The 27,224-nt window shown below is 43.9% G+C and overlaps 1 protein-coding gene across 1 annotated transcript in view; it reads left to right on the forward strand.

The window, feature by feature from the left end:
- The first annotated feature begins 6,124 nt into the window (after window positions 1-6,124).
- The window catches only part of ddr1 (discoidin domain receptor tyrosine kinase 1), a 36,847-nt gene continuing 15,747 nt past the window's right edge, over window positions 6,125-27,224 (forward strand). Inside the window, exons 1-8 of the mRNA XM_070834925.1 lie at window positions 6,125-6,212; window positions 16,989-17,146; window positions 19,519-19,621; window positions 21,845-21,920; window positions 22,442-22,594; window positions 23,381-23,528; window positions 24,593-24,695; window positions 26,947-27,133. Of these exons, the coding sequence (XP_070691026.1) occupies window positions 17,047-17,146; window positions 19,519-19,621; window positions 21,845-21,920; window positions 22,442-22,594; window positions 23,381-23,528; window positions 24,593-24,695; window positions 26,947-27,133 (870 nt within the window). The 5' untranslated portion in view covers window positions 6,125-6,212; window positions 16,989-17,046. The remainder of the gene's footprint in view (window positions 6,213-16,988; window positions 17,147-19,518; window positions 19,622-21,844; window positions 21,921-22,441; window positions 22,595-23,380; window positions 23,529-24,592; window positions 24,696-26,946; window positions 27,134-27,224) is intronic.

Raw genomic sequence — 27,224 nt, forward strand, 5'->3', positions numbered from 1 at the left:
TCTGCGCGGTGTCAGCCAAGAAAATTAATCTGTTAAGTGTGAAACTACTTTCCTGCTCTTAAAAGCAATGTTTGATTTCAAAAGAGTGAAAAGAAAGCTTCAAAAGAGTTGCTCTCTAACATGATTATTAAACACAACATCCAAACATAAGGGGAAGTATTACAGAATGCTAAGAGGATGCAGACAGAGTGATGACATGATAAAAGTCTGAATAATCACTTTAAATGGAGGCCATGACATACCAGAGTGGCACTGTCACTGTTCCCAGGTGGTGTATCCTTACAATATGGTGACCCCCTCACTTTACCTTGAGCGCCACCATCAGGTTGATATTTGTGGTTTTGAGTCTCAACAACTACTCAATAGATTACCATGAAATTTTGTTAACACATTCATGTTTCCTTCAGGATGAATAACAATAATTTAGTGATCTGCAGCATCATCACTTCAAAAATGTGAAGTAGAGCTCACAACATTCCCACCAGCTTTCGCTGTAATTTGTGTTTAGTGGTAATATGCAGACATTAGCATGCTCAACCAAGCTAGCATTTAACTCAAAGCAACTCTGTGCCTGAGTAAGAACACTAAGCTAGACATTTAATCTTGTTAAGAAAATACATCAACAGTTTTCCAAAAATAGAAACGTAAAAGGGAACAAACGGAGACGGCAGATAAGTCACAGAGCTCTGTGAAAACTGAGATGGAGCTGACGCAACCATTTTCCTCAATGAACACCTAAAAAGAGAGCTCGGGGGCTGTGACGCACCCTGAATCCCCAACTAGGAACCTCCCCCTGGCGCAGACGCTGACCCCGTGACCCCTGACACCTCCACTGCTCCCAGATCCTCTCCAGGGGCCAATCAAATACAGCCTGCCCAGGGCCTGTGACACTGATACTGACAGAACACAGACAAGTCACAGTAAACAGGCATTAGGGGGGAGCACAGAGGTGCATGTAGAGTTGTACATTTACACAGAGAAGCGCACTCTCACACATGCATACATGTATGTTTAAACCAAACCTGGACCTGAAGTCACACATGTATGAGAGAAAAGAAAGTATTTCGTGGTGAACGGAGCTGTGGGGCTTTTTATGGGTTTCGTTGACCATCGCAAATCTGAGACATTTATTAGTTTTGAATGTTCCCAGTGAAAAAGACAGTGGTGAAGATGCTTCAGAGGGTAGTATGCTTGGTATGTGGTTTTACGCCGGTTCCCAACATACTGCAAGCTTCGCATTCTGCAACTGATCTGTGTTGTCTGAATCCTGCAGCCCTGCACAGCTGTCAGACCGTGACAGGGGGTGGACAGGCTGCCTGTGTGTGAGTGTGTGTGAGTGTGTGTGTGTGTGTGTGTGTGTGCGTGTTGTCCCTTTCCTTTGAGTTGAACACTTCCATTTCTAATTCAGATGTTTATGTTTTTAACTAAAGGTGATAAATTCAAGCTACATATTCAAAATGACAGGCAATAGATCATCCGTCATTCCTCCTGAATGGAAACATTGAATGAAAATGGTAATTTTCTGCTGTGTGCAATAACCTTTTCAAACAGCAAAGACTTTCTTTTAACTTTCAACACACTTTTTTTCTCTATTGGACCCCCCCCCCCCCCCCCCCTTTCTTCTTCTTGACAGAGCATTGATGTCTCAGACAACTCATTCATTTTTGTTTTCTTTATCTCTCCTTACCCATCGCACCAAGTGCTCTCTTGTCCTTGCTGATTCATAAGTGCAATACAACTTGAACTTCTCTCTTTCTCTCTCTCTCTCTCTGTTCATCTCTCTCTCTCCGAGTGAATTCCTCACAGGATCAGACCTGCTTTTTATGCTCCACTGGTTTTTACTCAAAGCGAGAATGAGTAGAGAGGGAGGAGGGAGAAAAGGGGGGTTTAGTGACAACAAACCGAAACTTTACAGAGGAGCTGAGCATATTTTGTGAAAAAGGAATAAATATAAAGCAAAGAGAAAGTGAGATGCAAAAAGAATAGAGGAGAGAAGTCACGTGATAGAAAGGAAATAATACTGAAAAAGGTCATTATTTCTGCCAGGGGATTTGCAGTTGCCCAGACAACGAACAAAGCAGAGCCAGTTGGACGATGTGCACAACAGAAAAGGCTGAAAAGAGAAGGGAAGGGCTCTGGAGAGGGAGAGAACAAGAGCTGAGAGTTACTGTGCTCATCAGCAGGATAATTTCTGGGAGTGAATGTCGTGGATAATGACTCTCAAATATTCACAATGTTTTCTTCATCGCCCTCATGTCATCTTAATTTCATCACTCTTTTTCTTATTTTGTTTATTGATTGGACAACAAAGTTTAGAGAAAAAACCAACTAACCAGTGTCCAGAGAACCACAAAAGATTAATAAATCATAATCACATCGCAGCTAAACAGAGAGAAAAAAAAAAGCCTGCTCACAAGGTTATTTTTTAATGTACAGCGCTGGAGGAGGGAAGCTTAACCAGAGAGAGAGAGCGAGAGAGAGAGAGAGAGAGGGGGGAGTGTTTTGGTTTGGTTTAGTACTGAATTGAAAAGTGGTGAGAGAATGTTAATGATATGCAGAGAGAATGAGGCCAGGCCAGATGAAAAGTCCAGATAAAGTCTGTGAAAACACAAAGAAACTCGGAGAGAGAGAGAGAGAGAGAGAGAGAGAGAAAGAGAGGGGAGGGGGGGGTGAGGATGGGGAAGTGGAGGGGCTGGATTGGGGTGAAGGTGACCTGAATGAAGCAGAAACACAGGAAAAACTCAGGAATACCTGATTACATTCTAATTGATTTGTTTTTATTACAACAATGACTATAAGGAAGTGAGACAGAAACATTGACACATCTGTTAGTTCTGCATGTGGCATCAGTGGAGGAAAACGTATTCAGATCATTTACTTAGGTAAAATAGCAATACCGCACTTCTCCATTCCAAGTAAAAGTCCTGCATTCATAATGTTACTAAAGTAAGTGTATAGACATAAATTTGCAAAATATGTTTTGCTGCTGCTGGTGTTATAATATCATATTATCATCCCATCGTTTTTGGTGCATTAACATGTAGGTAAGCAGGTTGAGGTTGAGCTCATTCAAACTGTTCAAACTGCTGGTGGGTAATTGAATCTACAACAAAGCGTCATATTTTCTGAGCTGTTCATGTGTTTTATATACAAAATCTTGATGCAAAACCTAACCTGTGACTATAGGTGTTAAATAAATGTGATGGTGCCACTGAAATATACAGTGTCCTGGTAAATGAACTGTCCAGTACTGTGACACGTTGATCACTTTGCTGACTTTATTTCAGTCTAAACGAAAACTTTTTGACAAAAAGTGTCTAATTTCAAGGTATTCATGAGCTCATATGTGTATATGCAAGAAATAGACGCACACAAAGGAGAACATTAGGCAGCACAAACTGTATCAGTGTTCCTCTTCCTTGTTTGTCCAAGGTGGAGCTCAGAGTGTGTTAAATGACCTTTATTGTCCCTCGCTGCTGACTGAGTGCCAGCTACAGTTTCCCTCCTCTCAGTCAGACAGGCAAGTACCAACACATACTGTAACTGCTGCACAGCCTGTTTTAAAGTCTCTCTGTGTCTGGAAATGTTTGATGCAAACATGCACAAATGTGGCTCTTCTAAAACATGAATTCCCATCTCACTCCCGCTTCGCCTCAGGGTCCCGTATCAACAACTCTCCTGGTTCCAGCTCCATTGCTGTGTTTTACTGCAAACCCTCCAATCTGAGTCATTATAGCCCCGGGGCAGTAATAGTATACAGTTACACCACCAATACTCTGTAATAAAGTTTCCTTTAGAGGTAAATACCATGGCAGAGTGCTGTGGGTCTACATTAAATGGCCCAGGCCAGATGCTGAGAGGCAGGACAGAACAGTTTACAAGTTTACATGATCAAATAATGTGTTTTTTAAACGGCAGAGTGGCTTTTTTTTCTGACATGCAAAGGGTTAACAAGGTGAACCAGCTCTGTCTGCTGCTATATCATATGTCATATTCCCCAAATCTCTGCGTTGCTGTAACAAAGAAACTCCCATTGCGCCCAAAGGCTGCACATTGAATTTCATTCTACAGTGTAGTTCAGGTCACAGCTCCCGCCCACAGGGAGCTCTGATTGGACGGCGTGTCTGCTGGAATATTCAATCAGACACCTTGCTCGGGGCTGTGATTGGACACAGCCGGTGCAGTTATGTAAATGAGCACCTGGTGGCGCCCGCTGGCCCGGCTGCGGAGCCCGGACTGAGGTTGGAGCAGCGCAGCCAGGGCTCAGAGTCAGAGAGGGGCCGTGGCGCAGCGACCCTGGACGGTCTCTCACTCTTTCTTCAGAATTTCCCTTTATGTTGGCAAGTTTTTAAAACTAACCACCGCGAGAGTGTCCAGTGAAAGCCAGGCTGCGGGACTCACATCAGCTGGTCAGCAGCTTCGGATAATTTGTTGTTTTCACAGTTTTATTAGAGGTCGTCCACTGAGCGCAAAACAACCGCTCCAGAGCAGCGTTTGGTTTACGCAGCGGACGCGTGTCGTTCAGGGCAAAAACACAGATTCACTTCGTCTAAAAGCCCGAAGACTTCACCGAAAAGTTTGGACTGCTGTCAAAGCACACTTCTCTGTGTCTTTTAGGTGAGTACTGACAAACGCCTTTAAGTCCTTCGCGCGTCTCCTCTCCGCGCACCTCACTCCAGAATAAGCGGCTATAATAATAATATTGCAGCGGATATTTCCAGCCGTCTGTGTGTATGTCTGTCTGTCTGTCTGTGTGTCTGTCTGCCTGTCTGCCTCTCACCCTGTGGTTTGGCGTCTGTAAGTCTCGGTGTGAGGCGGGCACGGCGGCTCTGGGCGCCGGCCACGGCTGCTGGGAAGCGCGTTTAAGGTGTAACGTTGCGCCCCTGCACGTTTGTGGGGCAGATACAGAGATGGCATTTACCGAGTGCGTAGCTGAAAATTTCGGACAGTGTCCATCATGGTCTCATGGACTCATTATAATAGCTGTTACACATGATACAGTCTTGATTTGAATCTTTCCAAACTGTAGTAAGGCTTTGGTTAAGTTGTCACTCCTCTCCTCACAGTCTGTTTAACTCATTCTTCACTTGCTTTACATTGCACCTCATTTACAAACACACACACACACACACAAACCTCAGAAGTTAAACAAAAGTATTTGTTCTTGGCAAGTCAAGCTTGATCAGTTAAATGTGTAACACGTAGGATGGCCGCACACATCCAGGTGGTGGTCATCACACTGACCATTAACCTTGTGACCCCGCAGCACTACAGGTGACCCCCAATAAAAAACGGCAGCTCTGGTTTCACTCACCTAGGGCCTTTAATGAGGTGGTTCTCATTTGAGAGCTGTTCAATCAATAACTTGAATAATCAGAGGGTGGCCTGGCACTGGAAAGGAGAAGCTGTGTTGATACAGACTCTGGGGAGGAGCTGCAGAAAGTCTGGACTTTGCACTGAATATATATTTTGTGTTTTCATGAGTCGGAAGAAAGGGATGTGAGAGCGAATCAATCATATGGTGTAACAGATGATTCTCATCTTCTCTGTGAGCAGGATCAAGGGGAAAAAAAGTTATGCTCAGAAACTGCATATTTCAGCTCTCTGCCTCTGATTATTTGTGTGTGGCAGAAAGAGATGGAGGCAGGGAGGTGAAAATGTGGGTGTGATTGCGTGTGTTTCTGTTGCCAGCCTGTTCCCATGTGTTTGTGCATGCCTCTGTGTTTGCCGAGAGGTGGAGGTGACCTGGCGGAGGAGTTAACAATGGGTTTCAGTGGGTGTGCAGTGCAGCGGGCAGTCCTCTTCCATGAAAATGGTACATGTGGGTAATTTGTTGGCTGGGGGGACTGAGCAGGCAGTCCAGCGGAGGTGTAGCATTGTTAGACTGTTTGGAGGAGGTGGAGGGTGCTATGCTATTTGCCAATAGATAGAGAGGCAATAAAAGGCCATTTTCTCTCCACCCATCCATCCCTCCCTCTCTGCCTGCCTGTAGCAAAGGCAGGGGCATAAAGTGAGGAGGAGCCCTGAGTGTGGGTACGCAGTCCCTGACTGCAAGCACAGGTCTGCTGGATCCCTGTCTAATGGGCATCTGGCTGCTAGTTCTCCCACATCGTCCCACGAGAGCCATTGGCCCTGCATAGCTGCTTTTTATCAGCAGTGCAGTCCAGCAGAGGAGACGCAGACTATATTAAATAGTTTGACAGACCAGTTTTGTGAGTATAATTACGCATGCACACTCTTGGGGAACAGTTTATTTTATTGATTAGCCTTTGCCTTAGTAGGCGTTGGAGAAAATGACAAAAACTGCATATTGTAATTTGTGGAGAAGTATAGTCACGGAGCAAAGTAATTTGTCTGACAGTGTCTGTGGAATGGCTGCTTGTTTTTTGTTTTGTTTTTATCTTTGGAGATCTTTGAAGACCCAGCAACAATTTTGATGTTTGAGTTCTTTCTGCAGTTTTGATTATCACTGTTGTTTTGCGAATGGAAACACACCAATGTGTGACTGTGTGCAAGCTCACTAAAGCAGCGGTTTGTCTTGTCTGGTTGATCATTGACCCCAGTCTGTTGTGCTCTATCTGGGTCATTGTTTTGGTGGCAGCCATGCTTTGGGACTTTTGTCTTTGTGTTTTCTGGTTGTTGACCATTCTGAAAAGACTTTGTAGCAGCTGGGTACAAATTCAAAACCCAAAGGCAGATCCTGCACAACTACTGAGTTGCATGCTCTGCACAGTTGCCTGACTTTTATGGCGGCGTTGTTAATGTGGCTAGTCAACCACATGAAAGAGCACAATGACGATAATGGTGTTTTCTTTGCATAAGAACTGTTTTTTGTGTGACTTCTCTCACGCCAATCATGTATAAGGCAGCAGCTCCTCTATATTCTTTGTTTGCTGGTAATTGGCTCCCGACTGACTGAGTGGGAACCTTGAGGCCAGTGGAAGAATTCACTTAACTCCAAAGACATGACACGGTTATTCGCCTCCCCTCTCTACAGCCCTCCTCTAATGGGAAATGAAACCAATTGAAGGCAGGACTCCACTGTCCAACCTGTTATACTAAACCAATTTCCCCCTCAAGTCTAGACAGCTGGACTTTTCAATTGCATTTGTCATATGTGTGGTCACATGCAGAGTGAGCTCGACGAGAATGCTGAGAAACAAATTCACGGAGTAATGGGTGGTGACACTTCAGAGAGCGATCCTGGGAGTGCTTGGGTTTTAGTTGTCAGGGAGTTTTTCTGATCTCTATTTGACTTCCTCTCTGTGAATCTCCATCTCCAAAGTCCTACCTTCTTTCAGATAAGCCCTCCCCACGCTTCCAGCACATCGCCATCCCCCTGTCCCTCTGTCCCACCCTGACATCCAGCGTACCTTTGATCCCCTAATTGATCATTCTGGCAATCTGTCTCTCCCTCTACATCTAATATGGAACACACACTCTCCTTCCCCGTCTTCTATCTCTCCATTCCCTTTGAAGCGGCACTAGATGTTTCATTTATCGTCCTGCCCCCTCCTTCCTCCTCTCATCCATCTCAGCCTCCCCTCTGCTTTCGTCCCTGTGAGTCTTCTCATTTATCTGTTTGCTCTTCCCATCGAGCATGCACTGGTTAGATAACAACGATGTAAGCAAACTGGGGTCATATTTTGGCTGCTGAGGTTTCTTCAAAGAATTTGTCGTAGTATCTTATCAAGGTATCTGAGGCCTTCACTTGATGCCTCATTTTAGTTTAGGAACGTGCAGAAATGCCTCTGCATAGATCCTAAAATGAAAGGTGGCCTGTTTTGGAGCTGCTAACAGCTGCCAAGTAATTAATTTACACATTTGTGTACACAAAACATCAAAATTGAAGGTATATTTTATTCCACAAATTCTTCTTCCTCGTCAAAATCTGCAACCTATATTACCCAAAATGCAACCTGGCCACAAACAGAGGTTTGACGTGCTATATGCTAGACGCCTCAGATTTATTTTCTTTTCCAAACTTCAAGCCACTCCATTTGAAGCAGTTGATCAGACTTCGTTTAGCTCCTTCTGGACCTGCAAAAGGCTTCAGACAACGTTTTTGCACATATGCAGTAGAACTCCTCAAGACCTGTAAACAGACTTTGATGTGTAAGATTGGTGGAGTCTCCCTTTGAATCACATGATGCTGAATTAAGAAGACAATCCAATGATTAAAGGTTGCTGCCGCTGAATCCGGCGAGCTGACACCAAGTGTGAATCGCTTGACACATCTCGCCAAACAACTGCCGGCTGAAGGCATCTCCTCTGGAAAAAGCAGTCGAACCTTATGAAAGATGGAAACTCTCACAAACTTAAAAGCCAATGGCGCTCTGCTCTCCCTGCCTCGCTATTTCTCTTTCTTTTCAGTTTTTTATTTTTTTTTCATCTCTGTTCAAATCCTCACACAGTGGTGGTGTTTTCGCCCGAGTTGCTAGCACACACCGTGCCTCTCGTGGCTCAGTATACCACTAATAATTACTAATGGCTTCTGGCAAAGTAAGTACTTTTGAAACCTTGTTGGAACATGGAAGAAAATTGTGTTCAACATCAAAGGTGTTTTAATATGTCTTCTCTTTGTATGATGAATTTGAGTTGCAACGACATCCACATTGAGTGGGACGGACCTGTCTGTCTTTCCCTGCTAGGGGTTTGGAGGGTCTCATTAGCATCAGGAAACTGTTGTGTGATATGTAATTTGGCTCTTTTTAGGAGGCTTTTTTTCTGCCGAGAGGGAGGAGGAGGAGGAGGACTGAAAGTGTGATAGAGGTATCAGCCTGTGCCTGAGGCTTTTAACAGAGTGAATTATGTGTGTGTGTGTGTGTGTGTGTGTGTGTGTGTGTGCGCGACTAGAGTTTTAGAAAAGCCCAGACACAATTTATGGCTCCTAATTCGCTTTTGTGTGAGTGTATTGTGTTTGCCCACTGCAGTCAGTAGCTAAAATATTACACAGCTCGAAGACGTCTGAGAATCTTTTCTCACTGCTCAGCTGTCGTTCATTAGAAATGAGAAGAAGACATCTGTTCGAGGGCAGGGTTAGGCCTGACTGTTTTTCTCACTTTGACTCAAAATGCTGAGTCTCGCTGAACTCATTCCTGTTTGACCTGGTCTCTCTGGTTTTTTTTCTTTCTGCTCTGTTCAGTTTCTCTCCAGGCCAGCCCTCCTTCTTTCCCTCCCTCCCTCCATCCTTCTCTCCCATCTCCTGTTTCCACTCTGTGTTTCAATAGCTGCTCACTGGATGAATAATTGTCACTCTCCTGCGGGCAAAGAGTTGCTTTTGTCCCATGCTCGCTCTGTCATTCTCAGTCTCTTGCTCGATCCCTGGAGGGAATTTTCCTTCACCACGACATTCCTCTGTCTGTCTGTATCTCCGTCTCTGGCTGTTTTCTCTCTACCCATTGTGAGAGTAGCACTGTGCTGTCACATGCCTCTCCTTTCTCCGTTCACCCCATCATCTCCTCTGATTCTCACTTGTTCTCTGACAGGTGGCAGTGAGACTGTGCAAATTGAATTCAGGGAATTGGGCTGCGGTTTGCCATCACACTGCAGCCCTAAAACGGCCCGGCGTCAAACTAGAACCAGAGACTCTGCTACACTACACTCTGCTGTCATATTAACATGCTAATGCCATCTCATACCTGCGAGCTAGACTCTCATTATGATTTTTACAACCAGGCTTCAGCTCAGGTCAGTGTAGCAGTGAAGGTTCATTTTCATGCAGTAAATAACTCAGATTCTCTTTTAGTTTAGGAGAGAAATGTCTCTTCTCGCTGGCTCACTTTCACTAGAAAGTAAAACGGCACTCCTTTCATTCCAGATGCATTATACGGAGGAAAAAGAGCTGAGTCCATTCTAAATACATGTACTGACATGTATGAAACTTCAAGCCCTGAGATCCAAAACAGTGTTTCAGTTTCAAGTTGCTGTCAATCAAAAGCAGTTTCCCAGAGGAACATATAATACGTTCTCATCAACGGTTTTTCTTGTTCGTGCACAGAGAGAGGACTTCACTCTTTGATTCTCTCGAAATGCAGCTATGCAGCTAATGAACAGTCGGCTCAGTGTAGATCCTGTTGTTTGCCAGAGGTGCTAACAAGACCTTCCCTTAATTTTTTTTTTATTTGTACTCTCTGTTCTTTGTTGTAATTCAGCTCTCAGAGAATATCTTTTGTTTTATTTTAGTCCATTCTTAGTTGATGTGCAAATGGTACAGACAACCCAATGCCTTCTGTGCTGTGTTGTTTATGCAACTGATCAGGCTTATTTCCTTTTGATTGCCTCTGCAGATGTCATGATATTGGAGCACAATGATACAGCTCTAATTAAAATGCAGGCCAGACTAGATATTGTGTTTGTGCTGTGGGCCTGCTGCAAAATTTTGGATGTACCTGGTTGTGGCTTTTTGATTTGTAGCCCAGTCATTTCTGTGATGATCGACAGTGGACAAACCTGCAAACGTCACCTTTTTCGCAAGCCTTTCGTCGGCATGAAGGCCGGACAAATCGACCGCCGGAAAATCACCAGAAAAAATACGAGCACTGAGACATTGTGGTGCAGACTGTAGAAGAGGTTCTATACTGTATTTCTATTCAGAAACCCAATTAGACACAAAGATCTAGTTTTTAAGGTGCATTGACCCCAATGCATTGTGTTTTTATTATTGTGTCATTTGCAACATTAAGCCTGTCCAGACCAGGAACTCACACCTGATGAAGTCTGGAATTCATATTTGAGAATTTAATTATTTGATATTTCATTTGATTGATTTCATTTGACATTTTTTACATCCCTTTAACCAACAGCTTTGATGAGGGTCCCTTAAATGTGCTTATCAGGGATTGGTGAACATGATATCTACTGACCACAACATTTTCCAGTTGAAAGATCTGTTTCTAACAAAAACCTATCTTTTGCATTTCTGCTGTACACTTTCTTGTTCCTTATTATTACGCAAGCTTACATCAGCTGATCTTCTGTGCTGGCTGATTTATCGGTCTAGCTCTGTGTGGAGCCACTGAAGAGTATCTACAACAATACAGCCTCCTCCCCTCTGGCCGTAGGCACAGATGGCTGCCCACCACCATCAGATGCTTAAGTAACTTGCTTGTTAAATTGTTTTTGGTGTGGTGCTACGCTGTGCTTTTGAAGGTGTTTTGGTCTCGGATATATGTGACTATTGTGTGCTTATTTATACATTTTAGATGTGTTTTAACCTGTGCGCAACCCCCACAAATCAAATTGCTATCACTACTGTTTCTTGACCGGCATAAAAAAGAAAACCAAAGGAGAGCGTGTTTCTGGCTGCCGGCTTTGTGTAGTGCTGTGTCCCCACACTTACAAATAGGTTCGTGTGGCCACTGTTGATGAGGGCATTCTTCATTTGCCAGACCAACCTATCGTAATCAGTCACCATTTGTCTCTGTCCGCCATGCAGATATGCTGAGCACTGAAGGGCCAGGTGGACCTGCTTCCAAGTATAAAGTAGGCAGCAAAGAGGAGAAAGATGGAAGTTTTACTCTTAAGTTATGATTGATTTCAGCTTTGTTTAGCTGCATGCAAGTGAACTTTTTTTACATGTTTTTGCACTACACTACTGAGCCTTGGCTCATGGGTCTCTGTGACAAACTACCATCAGTCAGCTTGTGAATCAGATATGTTATGCTGTTGCTCAGCACCACTTAATGATATTGCCCTGCTACCTCTGTGCCGCCAGGAAGGTGTGTTTTGAATTGGATATTTTTTTGGGGGAAAGCTGAGCTGTTTTTAATGAGTCATGCGATTCTCAGCACAAGTTAAGTATTCCTGGAAACACTTTTTTCTTTTACAATCCCCTTACCATGCTTTCCTCTGTGTTTCATCATGAATCGCCACCTCCGTCAGTCATCCTTTAGTCACATGCCACACTTTCTCCCTTTCTTGTTGCTGCTTTTGAATTTTCTGATTTGTCTACTGTCGCCGTTTTCTCCCTCAACTCTCATTGGCCTGTGGAAGTGACTCACCTATTCTTCCCTCCTGCTTCCTCAAACTCTGGTTAAACTCAGTAAATTCAGATTCCACGGTCATGACTGGCACTTCCCTTTGTAGTTGAATATTGTGACACACAGCTGTACAATTTGATGACCAGTGTATGACTAACATCAGGTCAATAGAAGGATGTAACTCCTGACTTTACCCATAGCTTCCTGGTACATTGTGCATCATCTGTTGATGTTAGGCAGTGCACTGCTGACAGTAACCTACACTGTGTTTTCTGTTTCATTTTCACTGACGGAGCGGAGGTAGTTATGTTATTTCCTCACTTAGTGTGAAGGAAATATTAGTCTCAATGATATTTTAATATTCACCTAAAGTAAGCTGAAGGAAATTCCTTCAAGATGGAGGAAAAAGAAACCCTGTGGATAGATGTATGCAGCCAAACAACTTGTGCCTGCCCTTGGAGTGTGTCTTCAGTAAAAACAAGGAAACAGAGGCCCCGCAGGGAACAGAACTTGAATCACGCTGTCCCTGTGCCTCACAGAAACAAGTCTGTTTTCAGGAAAGCCATCAAGTGACCTTGTTTTTGTGTAGCTGGCACAGCTCTCCCTTCAAAGTGCTGTGAGGATTGAAGATTAATTTGTGTTTCCTTCTCTCCAGGACTCAGAGGGTAGTGGTGCGTACGACCTCACAAGCTTCCTCACACATTGATGGAAATCCAAAACAAAGAGCTCACTTCTTTCTGTCTCCCAGCAGCCATTAGTCATGTCTAACTGAGACAGTGTGTTACTCTATCTGGCTGTGATTGGAGACTTCACACATTGAGGTCTGTGGTGGATGAGACAGACATCACAGTACAGTTAAGAAGCAACACTTAAATGTCTTAGTATATAAACTATAAATTGTATCCGTTATATCATTTCCTAAATGATACAATACATTTAGATACATTTTAGTACCTTTTATGCAACAGTTGGTGTCATAGTCAACATGAGGTACCAGTACTGCATCGCTTAGAGGTAATGCTATCATCCTACCGTGCTCAAAGTGACAGTGCTACCAAGCTTATATTTGAATGTCTACCAGCTATGTTTAGCGTGTTAGCATGCTAACATTTGCTTATAATTTGCTTGTCGACAAAGTAAAGATGATGATGGGAATGTTTTTAAAGGGGCACAGGCACAGGAATAGGTTTATAAAAATTAGTTGTGAATTAGAATGAATTCAATGCTGAAGCGCTTAAAACTGCATTCTGTCTAATAGCCTGCAGGGCTGGAAACACTTCAGTGGTTCCAAATCTATGGAAGTCAATGAGAAAATGACCCCACTTCTCACTTGGTTTATTACCTTCTGAGTCTACGATCTCAGTTGCTAGTTCCAAGTCTTCTGCAATACAGCATGATGTTCATTTAGTAAATTATGGTCCCATTTAAAATAGACGATAAACCAGGTTATGCTTTATGCTTTAGGGCGTGACTACCTTGTGACTAACCAATCAGAGGTGGGGTCTTAACTGAATAAACGTCTTTTCTGGTAGTCCACAAACTAATGGGTGACGTCACGGTAGCTACGTCTACTTCCAACCAAATGACATGGCACTTCATCCAATAGTTATAGAGCCATTTCACTCCAAACTCCAAAATTCAACCTTGTGGGTTTGCTGGAGGGAAGGTCAGGGGGGACACCAAAATTAGGATTAGGATATGTTGTGTGGGAATCATGAATGTTCAGTTCTTCTAGTAGATGTGGACATAAGTGGAAAAGTTTACTTGCTACGTCAGTCAGAGGTTCACCACAGTCTGTTTAATTCATCCTCTACAGACAAAACTTTCATGGCAGTCCATCCAATAGTTGTTCCATCCAATAGATATTTCAGTCTGGATAAAGGATGGACTGGCCTACCGACCCTGACACTGACACCGTCCTCCCACTGTCATCTCCAACAACTCTTCATCAAGATTACTAAGTTTGGCTGCTAAGTGTGATGACATTAAAGTGATTTGTTGTTCCCAAATCAAAATGGAATCATTGTGAAAAGCACATTGTAAGTTTGCTAGTTTCTGGCTTTTGGTATATCACTGCTCTGCAGCTCTCTTGAGTCCTCATGTTGATAAGAAAAAAATATGGACTAAAATATTAAGGCTTCAAGTCTCTGCAAGCATTTCTTTTTTTACTGTACTGAAATACTCAACCTGTCTGTCTGGAATGTAGGAAATCACAAAAAAGCCAATAGAGAAGTTACAATATTAGAAAATCCTCACCAATGATCTAAAGCGTACACGATTTACAATTAGTGGTCTAAAACATGCAAACCCACCTGCTGATCCTTTAGGTCACCATTCAGTAATTTTCTGACTGGCTTTATTATAAGACTGGAAAGAATAACGAATGCAAAACATTTGATTCCAACATGAGGGGCTCTCTAGAACAGCCACTAACCAGTGCCAAGACACTCCTGCCAATTTTTCACTGAGGTAATCTAATTATAGAGACTCTGGCAAACTATCTTTAATGATGCAATGGTTACTAAACGCTAACTGAAAAAAACTTCTCCATGTCTCTGCGCTCTTGACTCTGTGTCTCTCTTATCAGTTGTGTTTTGTTGTGCGGGACAGAGGCAGCAGCTGCTCATAAGTATTCATTAGTCCTGCTTATGGATTAGCCAAGACAAAATGTGAGAGCATAGATTGGGCTCCACACTGTGCCGCCTCCTCCACCCCACAGCGGGCCCTTGTCCCTCGTTCCGAGCACTAACCACAGCTGTTCAACACCACTTGACTTTTCCAGCAACAATGTTCCTGTGTGGCTGTGGCCACTTTTGTTCCTGCTCGCCAAAACATTTGTCCGGTGGGTTTTCTTCTTGTGTTTATAATGTCTCTCTTTTTATAATCTCTCTGTGGTGTGTAAGATGAAAGGCGAAAAGTTTTATGTGTCCATCCCTCATTGAGAAAACGGTGATGAGACCCTGTCGAGGGTAGTGTTTGTTGACAGCGGTTGTTATGGTGATTGCTGTGGACTTGTGGCCCCAGTCACCAGATTCTCAGTTTGATGTTGCACGCAGCTTAAACTCCACATTTCAGCGTTTTGTCATCTGACATACTCACCCACACACACATTAACTTGTTTGGACACCATGGGTGTTTTTCTGAAGAAAAAAAAAGAACATGTCAGACACTTTTTTTCCCCCCACTTGGAACACATGCATCGTGTATCGGTTGCGTTGTGTCTCCCATTTAGGACAGCTGCATTGGCTGGCTATCCCTAAGATCTGCTCTATACCCACATACGTGCCCCACGCAACCATACACACACACACACACACACACACACACACACACACACACCATGAGGCCATAAGTCACCCTCTCTACACCCCCCACCCCCCTCCCAAACACACACACACATGTACCCATGTCATCGCTGCTCTTGTTCCATCGTCTCTGCCCTGTCGTGCCTGAGCTAACCCTGCTCTACTATTCACTCTGTTTTCATACATTCCCCCTCTCCACCTCCCTCGACGACCACCCCCAACCCCCCCGACCCACCCCAACCAATCGTCTGTCACTACAGCTGTCCCAGTCTAGTCAGAGTTGAAGCCGAAACACAGAAACACGGCCTGGTCTCTCCGTCTCTCCCAGCTGTCACTCCCTCTTCAGACTTCCACTTATCATGACGTTTCTTTCCTCCCTCTTCCCTCGCCACTGGAAGTCTGCCTCGAACAAATTCAAACGTAAAATATGTAGAAGGGAGAGAGCAATGTAATGTCATTATATTTTCTGAATGATTTTGGTAAAATTATGTTGGTGTTGTCAGACAAAATGCACAAATGTTGAAAGCATTGAGTACTATGTCGTTATGGAAATATTGTAGGTCCACAGTTCAATAGGAACTGCCAGCTAAATGCAGTAAATGCTTTGTTTTTGTTGACACTGTTGTAGAGGGATGCTGATTCAACTTTAAAGTCAGTTCGGAAGCTGTAGTTTGTCGTCTCGTTGAATGGTCTCGCATTATACTTAGAGGTGTTCCTTGTCTACCCTAATTATATTGAAGAGGATAAACTAAATATGGGGGACACAGTCTGTACATCTCAAAGTCAAGAGCTGCACAGACTACATCCTTCAAAATGATCATTCATTATACATTTTAACCTCAATGAAAGTATGATTTACCACAACGCTGCTGCTTTGGGACTGCATTACTTTTAGTTAGTTGCCAGTTTATTAGGTACACCTGAGAGTAGATTTTTATTAAGTTAAGTTTACACTTGCAAGGATCTCAACAACAGATGCAAAATGTCTGTGATGTTGTGTTATGAACAAGTCATTTTGTTTGTGTACCCATTAACTGAAAAAACTGACATCTGTCCTTCTGTTCTTTCTCACGACTGTGGCTTTCATTTCATCAATCTCACAGCTTCATCTGTTTCTTATATATTCCAAACAACTGGGTGCTCCAAATATGTCCTGTCCTATTAAGGGAAAGTAGGTTTGAATTCAGTAATTTGGACAAAATATTGGCATTTTAAATACACAAGGAATAAAATTCTGTGGGAGTAAATGAGGCCGGCTAATTATACCATCCTCAATTACCAAGCTGTTTGTACCCTCTCTAAAGGGAGCAAAGTATTATTGTATCCCGCCATTCTGCTGCCAGAGAGAAAAACAAATTAGCGTGTGAAAGTGGCCTTTGTTGTAGGGCTTTGTGCTTGCTCCTCTGGGGTTTGGCCCATTGCTGAGCTCGGCATGCAAAATGTTGAGAAACAAATGACTGTGAGACATGCTACGTGCCTTGGACTAAGAGGATTTGATTGAGAGAGTTGAGTGATCGATGGAGATGGTGAGCCTGTCAGCTCAGCAGCTTCAGGCTAGATCTGTATGTGTACACGGGTAATGAATATGTAGGCGTGGAAATAAAATCATCTGTGGGTTTAATGATCGCTGCGGCAGTTTCAACAAGGACAGACTAGAATCTTAAAGTGGATGTGGATCTAAATATCTCTTTTTCTTTGACAGGTATGCCTGTGGTCATCAGTGTGTCTCCGGACAGGTAACCAGGTGTGTTGCTGCTGTCATGGCCTTACCAACCCTGCAGCTGTTTCCTGTCACTGTGCTCACAGTCCTGGTGGCACTGGTGTTGTCTTCAGCGGACCATGAGTGGCACTTTAAGCCAGGTAGGTTCTCACATTCATGCATGCAACAAAAAGACCATCTAAACCATCAATTTTTCTTTCTTTCTGTAACCGTTGTTTTTCCTCCTGAAAACTTCCACATTTGAAACCACTTAGAAGTTTTGTGTTGGTTTGAATTTTTTTATTCCCACAAACTCTTGTCTGTAGCCTCTTGCCTCTTCTTCACCTCTCCCACTCGTGTCCACGGGCATGAGCAATCATCCGTCCTGCTGCTCCGACATTCTCCTCACATTCTCAGATCAGTAAGGCTCATTCTCTGTCCGCTATCAACAGGCTATCCCGTGTCCTGTCCCTGTCTGCCAGCCAGTCGTCTGTAATAGGAGAGTGAGATAGCTGAGAGAGTGAGATAGCCCCCCCCCCCAATCACCACTACCACCACCACCACCCTTGGCTCGTCAATACCGCTAATGCACAGGCAGCTCATGAAAATGTCAGTCAAAATGTCGGGGAAGGGAGTGCATGAGGGGTTAGTGAATGAGAGCCAACCTGGTGTAACCAGAGGACCAGACTGTTTGATGAGCCTCTGACTGCAGCAGCGAAACAGAGTGAGACTAAAGCTGCAAGTATATTACTTTGATTAATGTGTTAGTCTACAACAGAGAAACAAGGCAGCACAATAGATTATTGCAATTAGAACTGAAACAATCACAAATAATAAATCAGTTAGTCAGTCGACATAAAATTTATTTACCCCTGCTTGGGGCGTGGCTCTTGTGATGTGATGATGGTCTGTTGATCCGCCGCTTTGGTCCAGGCTGAAATGACTCAACAGCTACTGGATGGATTGCTGTGTAATTTGGTGCAGACACTCACGTCCCCTTCAGGATGAATTGTAATAACTTTGGAACTCTTCCTCCTCCTTCCTCATCCGGTCAGCAGTGCAGTTTTTCCCATACTTTGGTATAAGACTATTGGTAATTGTTGTGAAAATGAATAAGTGGTTAATGGAGAAAAAGATTAATTGATAATGGACAGAATATTTAGCATTCCTATTTATATAGTTGTGGCCTGAATGATGCAGATATGATTAGTCAATGAATCAACCATTGACTAATCATATCTGCATCATTCAAACTAGTCATATACACACTAACAGACAATATAGTGCAACACACACACACATATAAACATAAACACAGACATCCACACAGTTTGTCCTGTTGAAAGAAGTGAATCAGGCTTGACAGTGTGAACAGAAGGGTTTAATGTGTCTGAGCTCAAGTTTTATAAAAAATGACAAAAAGAGAAAGTGAAAGCAAAGGACACAGAGGGGGTCAGAGACAGAGTTGAAAAGACTGTAGATGGGGGATGGGGGGGCAGTGGGTACTGGCCATGTGGTATGATGATGATGATGATGTAATGAAATGGGCACCTGTCCGCAGGGTGTGGATGAGCTGTGTGTGTGTGTGTGCGCATGTGTGATGCACCCGTTGGGGTTTTTAAGGTTTGTCATCCGGCCCAACATTCCTGTCCGCTGACTCAATGACAGAAACTGTGTTAGACGCCCTCCTCACCCCCGCCTTTTTCTGTCACCCCCAGCCTCCCTTCCGTATCACTGTCGGTGCCCCTTTTCACTTTATCACTACCCAAACCCTCCCTCAGCCTCTCAGCCCCCGTCCACCATCTCCTCCTCATGTCTGACTTCAGAGTGGATAGCTGAGTCGTTGGGTAATCCCTGCCTGGGACCACGCTATCTGGATCATTTGATAATGCTGCTGCTGGAGCAGAGCCGGCACAGATATCTGAGACCTGTCTGTGTTCTCCCATTTGCCCTTTGAGTCTTCCTCTCCTTTTGTTCTCTTCCTGCAAATCCCCGAGCCGTTGTAACCGGAACAGCGGCTGTGCTGGATTGCTGGAGCCCTGAGGAGCTGGCTTTGTGTGTGATGGAGACCTATCCGGAAAGACAAAATGGGGAAAAAGAGGAAAGGTCTAGTCTCAGAGAGGACGGGTCATGGCGTCTCACAGGGGGCCGCTGGATACTCACTTTATGATGCAGATAAATTTTAATGACTATCTTTGATGTTGTCACTTTCAAAGCACAAATGGCACTTGGGAAGGAATAACTGATGCAAAACACTGCCATTGCATTCTATACGAACTCATTAGTGCTGACTCCACCTTGCAAGGGTTTTTGGAACAAATTCATTGTAGAGTTTCTTCTTTTTTTCTCCCCTCAGTGTCTGTGTGAGTTATGAAGCATGAAATCCGGAAGTTTTCCCAGAGATGACATAACAACAATATGCTCCGTGACCAATGATGGCTGCTGACACTCTGATGGAAATATTAAGTTTCCTCTGGACATGTGCTCCATACAGATGAGAATATTGCTCATGTCTCTTTCTCTTTCCGTACAGCTCAGTGTCGTTACGCCCTGGGGATGGAGGACGGCACCATCCCAGACTCTGACATCACTGCCTCCAGCGCCTGGTCCGACTCCACTGAGGCCAAGCATGGAAGGTAGGAAGTGAGTGTGTGTGTGTGTGCGCAGGGTCAAATGTTACTGATTACATTAATCCCACTGCAGTAATCGGTTGGCTGTTCCTGTACTCTTCGTATGGTTACAGTCACTCACCCAGCGTCACGGTGTACTGACTGTGATGCCCATGAGTGCTGCATCATTTTGGCGTGAAATAAAACGCAAAAACAGAATATTTTCATCAGGTGATTATTTTTGCTAGATTTTTCTTTCATTATTTAAACTTCAGATGCTATTCAGATGCCTCTAAAGGCAAACACCACTGTGGTTTCCATTTTTGCATTTTTCTGGCCAATTTTTGCTAACAGTTTCTCATATAGAAAACATATTTGCCAGTTTGAATAGCAGCACTGAATTGGTCTTTAGTAGTCTGAAATGTTGCTCACAACCTTGATTTGTTCAGCAAATCACACACAGTAGAATATAATAAGCATATCAAGTGTAACAGTGCTTCTAGTACAGAAATATGTGTCTGTGGACTGATGTGTGTGGCTGCATGCCTTTATTTTCAGTCCGCTGGCACCACACTAAAGTAATTTGTCGGAGGTCTGTTAGATTATGATAGAAGATGATCCTGTATGTCTTTGTAAATCCTACTTGGTAATTATATTACCACCTTGTCTGTCTGGCAGCGAGGTCACATTCACAAGAGCCAAGCTAGGCCTACAATATGCTACAGCCATGAGTAAGAGCATTCACAGGGTGTGTGTGTGTGTGTGTGTGTGTGTGTGTGTGTGTGCGTGTGCTCTGATTTGTCTCCCTGGGTCTGTTGGGCTGGGTCTCTTGGCTGAGTGTCCAACCATGTGGAAATGATTATTAGTCTCTAGCTCTTTTTAAGAGACATTGGGGAGACACAGAGAGAGAAAGAGAGAAAGCAGAGAGACCAGTGGACATTAAAAGAAAGAAAAGAAAACAAGTGAGTGGTGGATCACTGCGATGGTGTGCTGAAAGCTGGAGAGAAATTCATTTGAAAACATGGTCTGAGGGAAGGTGTTGGGAGAAGGGAGGGGTTGAGGGATGCTGAGTTGGTAGGTATTTTTTTCATGGCTCTTATTACTCTAGGGCAGTGAAATTTCAGCATATTGGTCTGAGCGGGTGGGGAAGAGATGGAGGGAGTATGGTAATTGAGAACAAGTGAGGAGGAATGAATTGTTGGCTGGTATTTAGGTAGGAAGCAAAAGACAGGAGTAATGGGAGAAAAATTAGGTACTTGGCAGAACAGTGGAGTGTAATGTTAAACCTGCTCGCTGGTGCACGGTGGACTGAGCTCTATCCAGCCACATTGCTCTTTTCTCCTTCTTCATCCTCTTCTCCCTCCAACCCTCCTCCGTCACAGGACACTCTGTGGAGCACTAATGCGTTGATATCATCTCGTGGTTTCCGGCTGCATGATCTCACCCACCGAGAGGAGAACGGGACTGATTAAAATGCGAGCGCCACTGTCAGTGCAACAGAGTTGATTCAGTGATTTGTTTTGGTGGTCTGAGCAGCAGTTTTCATTTTGAGAGAAGCCCCACCGTGGTCACAACCTGGTTGTGGGCTGGCGTCTGTTCCAAAGCTCCTCGTATGAGTTGATCCAACGCCAGCCATGTTTGCGGCCCTTATGTGGCCAGTATGTGGTGGTAGTGTGGACTTTTCTTCACGGGCTGGAGTGAGGTCACACCGAGGGGAAAAACGTTGAAGTGGTGCATGTGTGTGGTCGTGGCAGGCCTGAGATTGGTCCTGACATCCTACACCAGATCTTGTTGTGAGGTTTGAAGAATGTGAAAGAGCTAGTAATTTACCCCCTTACTTCTTTCATCTCTTTTCCACTCCTCATGTGTTCTCTGTACTTTCCGTCTGCCTGCAGTTTCTCTCTATTGCCCACGGTGTGCCTGTAGCCACAGCCAGGTCTCTGTCTATCTGATTTTTTTCTCTTTCAGACAGCATTGCCCTATTTATATGAGAATGTTTGGCTGCGGTGGAATCCAATATGTATGGTGGTAGAGGAGGTTCTCAGCTGTGCCTAGGCGCTGTCGGCACCGTGGGTTTTGATGTTGTCTTGTTGTCGGCGTGTGTGTCTATCTCTGTGTGTGAATGTTTGAGTGTAGAACTGGGATTTAGTGAACTTTTCAGTGTTTGTAAAAAAAAACAAAAAAAAAGTTTTTTTTCTCTTTGCTTTGTTGATGTTTATCTTGACATTTATAAGTCTGTGTTTCCCTCAGGTTGAGTACTGGAGAGGGGGATGGAGCGTGGTGTCCTGCTGGAGCCGTTTTCCCCAGCGGATCTGAATACCTTCAGGTCAGATGCTCAGATTGTGCTGATTTGCACTGTTACATGTGAAATTAGTGCTCAGTGCATTTTTTTTAAAGAATAACATAAAAAATAGATATTCTCCATAATTAGATAATTATGAAGCTGATATAAAATGTTTAAAAAATTACATTAATTCAATGATGCTTTAATATGAGCTTTCATCTACTCAAGACATTGCTTTTGTAGTGATTTTTAGAACTGCTATGATTAAGTGTTGGGCACTGAAGTAGGGCCTATTTTGGGAAACACGCTTATTTGCTTCTTGCTGAGAGTTAGATGAGAAGATTAATACCCTTGTCACATCTCTCCACTAAATATGACACAGAAGGTGGTTAGCTTACCAGCATCTCTAAAACTCACTAATTAACACATTATATCTTTGCTGTTTAAGTCATACAAGCGGTCTGTGTAATTGAACAAGCTCAATTGTATTACTTTATGTGTCTCAGTCTATTTGTCTGTATTTTTGACATATATTTTGATAATGTTTGTCCTGTCTCCTGCAGATAGACCTGCATAAACTCCACTTCCTGGCTCTGGTTGGTACCCAGGGTCGTCATGCCGATGGGCACGGCCAGGAGTTTGCTCGCAGTTATCGACTCCGCTATTCCCGAGACGGAGTGAAATGGATCACCTGGAAGGACCGCTGGGGCCAGGAAGTAAGCAGGATCTTTTCCTTTTGTTAACTACAACAGAGCTGGAGTCTCTTTGCTGTGCTTAAATGAAGGAAAGAGACAATTTGAGTGTCATTAAATGAGCTTGGGGGGGATTCGACAGAGGGAACAGTGACAGAAAACAGACCAGTATTCTGCTAAACACAGTTACTACACAGTATTATTCATCTGCATTTCGTTTATTCATATCTTATTAGAAGTGGAGCAGCTTGGCATCACTCCAGCTAAACTTTATCTAGTAACTTTTCTGTTCAGGCAGGAGCAGCTTTTACTGCCCGGGTTTTCAACAGCATGCAATAATTGGCTTACCTTGTGCGAAAAAAGGCACCTCTTATTGTGCCAACATGTCCAAGATTTTCTTTGATAAGCACTACACTGTGTTTTGTACCTCTTTTACATAATAGCATGGGATTTTAGATCTCCAACAGCCAATGTTATTGTTTATTTTGGCCTTTCAGTTTTTATTTTAGAACGTAGCCACACAACAAATATACAAAAATTGCAAGCCACTGTAGATCTTTAGGCAAAGGCTGCTCCTACAAAAACTGCCCAAGGCTCACACTCTAAAATCAGTCCTTCTTCACACCTTTGTGTTTTAAAGAGAAGGTTTAGTTCATTAGTTCATTTGAGCTAATCTTCACTTGACAGAATATGGAAGCACACACTGAATAATAAGTCAGAGCCTTCAGGCGAGATTCATTCAACCCTACAGATAACAGAGGAGTGGAGCAGTGTACTGTGTGATAGGGTATTTGTTCTTCTCTCCCCTAGGTGGTGTCAGGGAATGAGAACACCTATGAAGTTGTGCTGAAAGACTTGGGCCCTCCCATCGTAGCCCGCATGGTGCGCTTCTACCCCCTGGCTGACCGGGTTATGAGCGTTTGCCTTCGGGTGGAACTCTATGGTTGTGTGTGGAAGGGTGAGTACTTGCGTGGAGATAAAGATACTGCAGATATACAAAATGGCACTGCCTTTGTTGTTACTTGGGTGTTCATTTGATTGGGGGGATTTGTCTGATGAATGTGATTACGGGTGCTGGTTTTCACCATGCATCCCCTGCTTTTGGCTTGAGGCATTGCGTCACATTTACAGCCTTGCTAGGGTTTGCGCAAGATAAAAGAAGTCTCTCAATGATGAATGATGTTGGTCTCCATGTTTCCCAAAGCGCAACACTGACTAACTGAGTATTTATGACTGGCTCACCTCCTCTTCTACCCCATCCGCCTCCCTCAGACAGCACCAGGCTGACTGTAAATCAAGGCTGTCACGGAGGCTAAAAGCCCAGTTTGTGTCTTCAGGGAAAACGTCTTTCTAAAATATGCTCTAGTGTGGATTCTGAGACAGTGCTGCTCAGTTCATCCACAAGTCAGAGATTATGCAGAATCTTCAGAAGGTCAAGTTTTACGCACATTCGGCCTCTCATCTCATCCTACATCATATATTATGACAGTGTGCTTCCTGTGGTTATTGTTTTACGTTCAATTTGGACCCGTTTGACCCTCATGCACTCTCACACAGGTATATAAAACACACGCACATCCACACACTCTCGTGTATGTGCATACAGAGCATACTGAACAAATACTGTAAATTCTATCGGAACCATTGTTTATTATGGTTACCGGCCCGACAGACTGTAGTCCGTGTTGCTGACGTCAGCTCTGTTCCCAGGGAGGGGCTGATTAGCTGTATATAGGAGCGAAGAGGCTTGAGTTTCGGCAATTAATTGTGATTGTGGCTGAGCAGTGGACCTCTTCATTTGTTTTACTACTTAAAAACCAGCTGTGGCCGTTTCCCTGCAGCAGTGATTGCTGTTGAATGTTCTCTCAGAAAATGTGTAGCTGCTCATGATGAAAATGAAAAGCTTAATAAAAAAGATGCAGTCTGTCTCTCAAATAGAAAACAAAAAAAAGACATGTTTTGTTTCAATCACACGTCTAATACGGACTTTTTGTTTCATACTTCTGTCACTCTGTCACTCAGATGGGTTGAAGGCTTACACGGCTCCAGTTGGTAACGTCATGCACCTGTCTGGCATGCCTGTCTATCTAAACGACTCCACCTACGATGGGAGCACTGAGCAAGGGTAAGGTTTTTTATTTTTTACAATTTTTTTTACCTTATTTTTTTATTTTCATATTTATTTATGAGTAAGCATCTCATCTCCATACATTCCCATAGACTGCTCCCTCTGATTTCATGTATACGGACGCGGCCTTGGCTGTAAATTGCAACACTGCCTTGGCAAACATGATTATAATAAAGATTAACAAGTGTTACGGTCAACAATGTGGAGTAAAATGTGGCAAGATCAGTGAAATGCAAAAACCTTCCCTGCAGCGCTCATCACATCTGAAGTGGGGTTTCAGCCAATTCTTTTCCTTAAAGTTTATTCTGCTGTCCGCCTAATCGAAACGGAATGACATTATTTTTTTTTTTTGTTGCTCAGGGATTTGAGACATGTTTCCTGGCCATAATGTTTTGGGAGGGAGCAAAGGAGGGGTGAACGAGGGATTGGGGGGGGGTCCATACTTGGATGGGCTGTGCGGTTAATGGGGCTGAAATGTTTTGCTAGCGGGTGAGCGAACACTTCTGATGTAATCCAGATGTATTTGTAGCAGACGTGCATGTGTGAGGGAGAGTCTCAGAGGGCTGGGAGTGAGGGGACCTATTTGGTAACCCTGTTGCTTCGCTTTGTTTCTGTTGAGGTCTGCGTTTGTGTGAGATCATATGTGTGCCTGCATGATTGCACCTGCATCTATGTATGTACAGTGGGTACGGAAAGTATTCAGGCCCCTTCACTTTTTCCACATTTTGTTATGTTATAGCCTTATTCCAAAATGGATTAAATTCTTTTTTTTCCTCATCAATCTACACACAAAACCCCATAATGACAAAGTGAAAAAAGTTTTTTAGAATTTTTTGCAAATGTATTAAAAATAAAAAACTGAAATAACATATGTACATAAGTATTCACACCCTTTATTCAGTACTTTGTTGAGGCACCTTTGGCAGCGATTACAGCCTCAAGTCTTCTTGGGTATGATGCTACAAGCTTGGCACACCTGCATTTGGGGTGTTTTTCCCCATTCTTCTCTGCAGATCCTCTCAAGCTCTGTCAGGTTAGATGGGGAGCGTCGCTGCACAGCTATTTTCAGGTCTTTCCAGAGATGTTCAATGGGGTTCAAGTCTGGGCTCTGGCTGGGCCACTCAAGGACATTCACAGACTTGTCCCGAAGCCACTCCTTCGTTATCTTGGCTGTGTGCTTTGGGTCATTGTCCTGTTGGAAGGTGAACCGTCGCCCCAGTCTGAGGTCCTGAGCGCTCTGGAGCACCACCATGCTTCACCATAGGGATGGTATTTGCCAGGTGATGAGCGGTGCCTGGTTTCCTCCAGACGTGACGCTTGGCATTCAGGCCAAATAGTTCTATCTTGGTTTCATCAGACCAGAGAATCTTGTTTCTCATGGTCTGAGAGTCGTTTAGGTGCCTTTTGGCAAACTCCCAGCGGGCTGTCATGTGCCTTTTACTGAGGAGAGGTTTCCGTCTGGCCACTCTACCATAAAGGCCTGATTGGTGGAGTGCTGCAGAGATGGTTGTCCTTCTGGAAGGTTCTCCCATTTCCTCAGAGTAATGCTGGAGCTCTGTCAGAGTGACCATCGGGTTCTTGGTCACCTCCCTGACCAAGGCCCTTCTCCCCTGATTGCTCAGTTTGGACGGGCGGCCAGCTCTTGGAAGAGTCCTGGTGGTTCTGAACTTCTTCCATTTACGAATGATGGAGGCCACTGTGCTCTTCGGGACCTTCAATGCTGCAGACATTTTTCTGTACCCTTCCCCAGATCTGTGCCTCGATACAATCCTGTCTTGGAGGTCTACAGACAATTCCTTTGACTTCATGGCTTGGTTTCTGCTGTGACATGCACTGTCAGCTGTGGGACCTTATATAGACAGGTGTGTGCCTTTCCAAATCAAGTCCAATTTACCACAGGTGGACTCCAGTCAAGTTGTAGAAACATCTCAAGGATGATCAGTGGAAACAGGATGCACCTGAGCTCAGTTTTGAGTGTCATAGCAAAGGGTGTGAATACTTATGTACATGTGATATTTCAGTTTTTTATTTTTAATACATTTGCAAACATTTTTAAAAAGCTTTTTTCACTTAGTCATTATGGGGTATTGTGTGTAGATTGATGAGGGAAAAAAAAGAATTTAATCCATTTTGGAATAAGGCTGTAACATAACAAAATGTGGAAAAAGTGAAGGGGTCTGAATACTTTCCGTACCCACTGTATGTATGTTAACCCATTGCATTGCTGTGTGTGCGTATGTGGGTGCAGGATGCAGTTTGGTGGCCTGGGTCAGCTGTGTGACGGCGTCCTGGGAGGAGATGACTTCATACAAACTAAGGAGCTGAGGGTATGGCCTGGGTATGACTACCTTGGCTGGAGCCGGGAAGCCCTTGGGCAAGGCAGCGTAGATATTGAGTTCCACTTTGAGAAACCACGCATCTTCCACAACATGCAGGTAAGCTGTGAAGGTTGTGTCTGTGTAATGGGGCACGTGATGTTTTGTGTGGATTGTGTGAAGGGGTTATGGAGGACATTGACATCTCACT

Source organism: Pempheris klunzingeri, chromosome 8 (assembly GCF_042242105.1).
Source record: "Pempheris klunzingeri isolate RE-2024b chromosome 8, fPemKlu1.hap1, whole genome shotgun sequence".
In the NCBI taxonomy this organism is placed as follows: Eukaryota; Metazoa; Chordata; class Actinopteri; order Acropomatiformes; family Pempheridae; genus Pempheris; species Pempheris klunzingeri.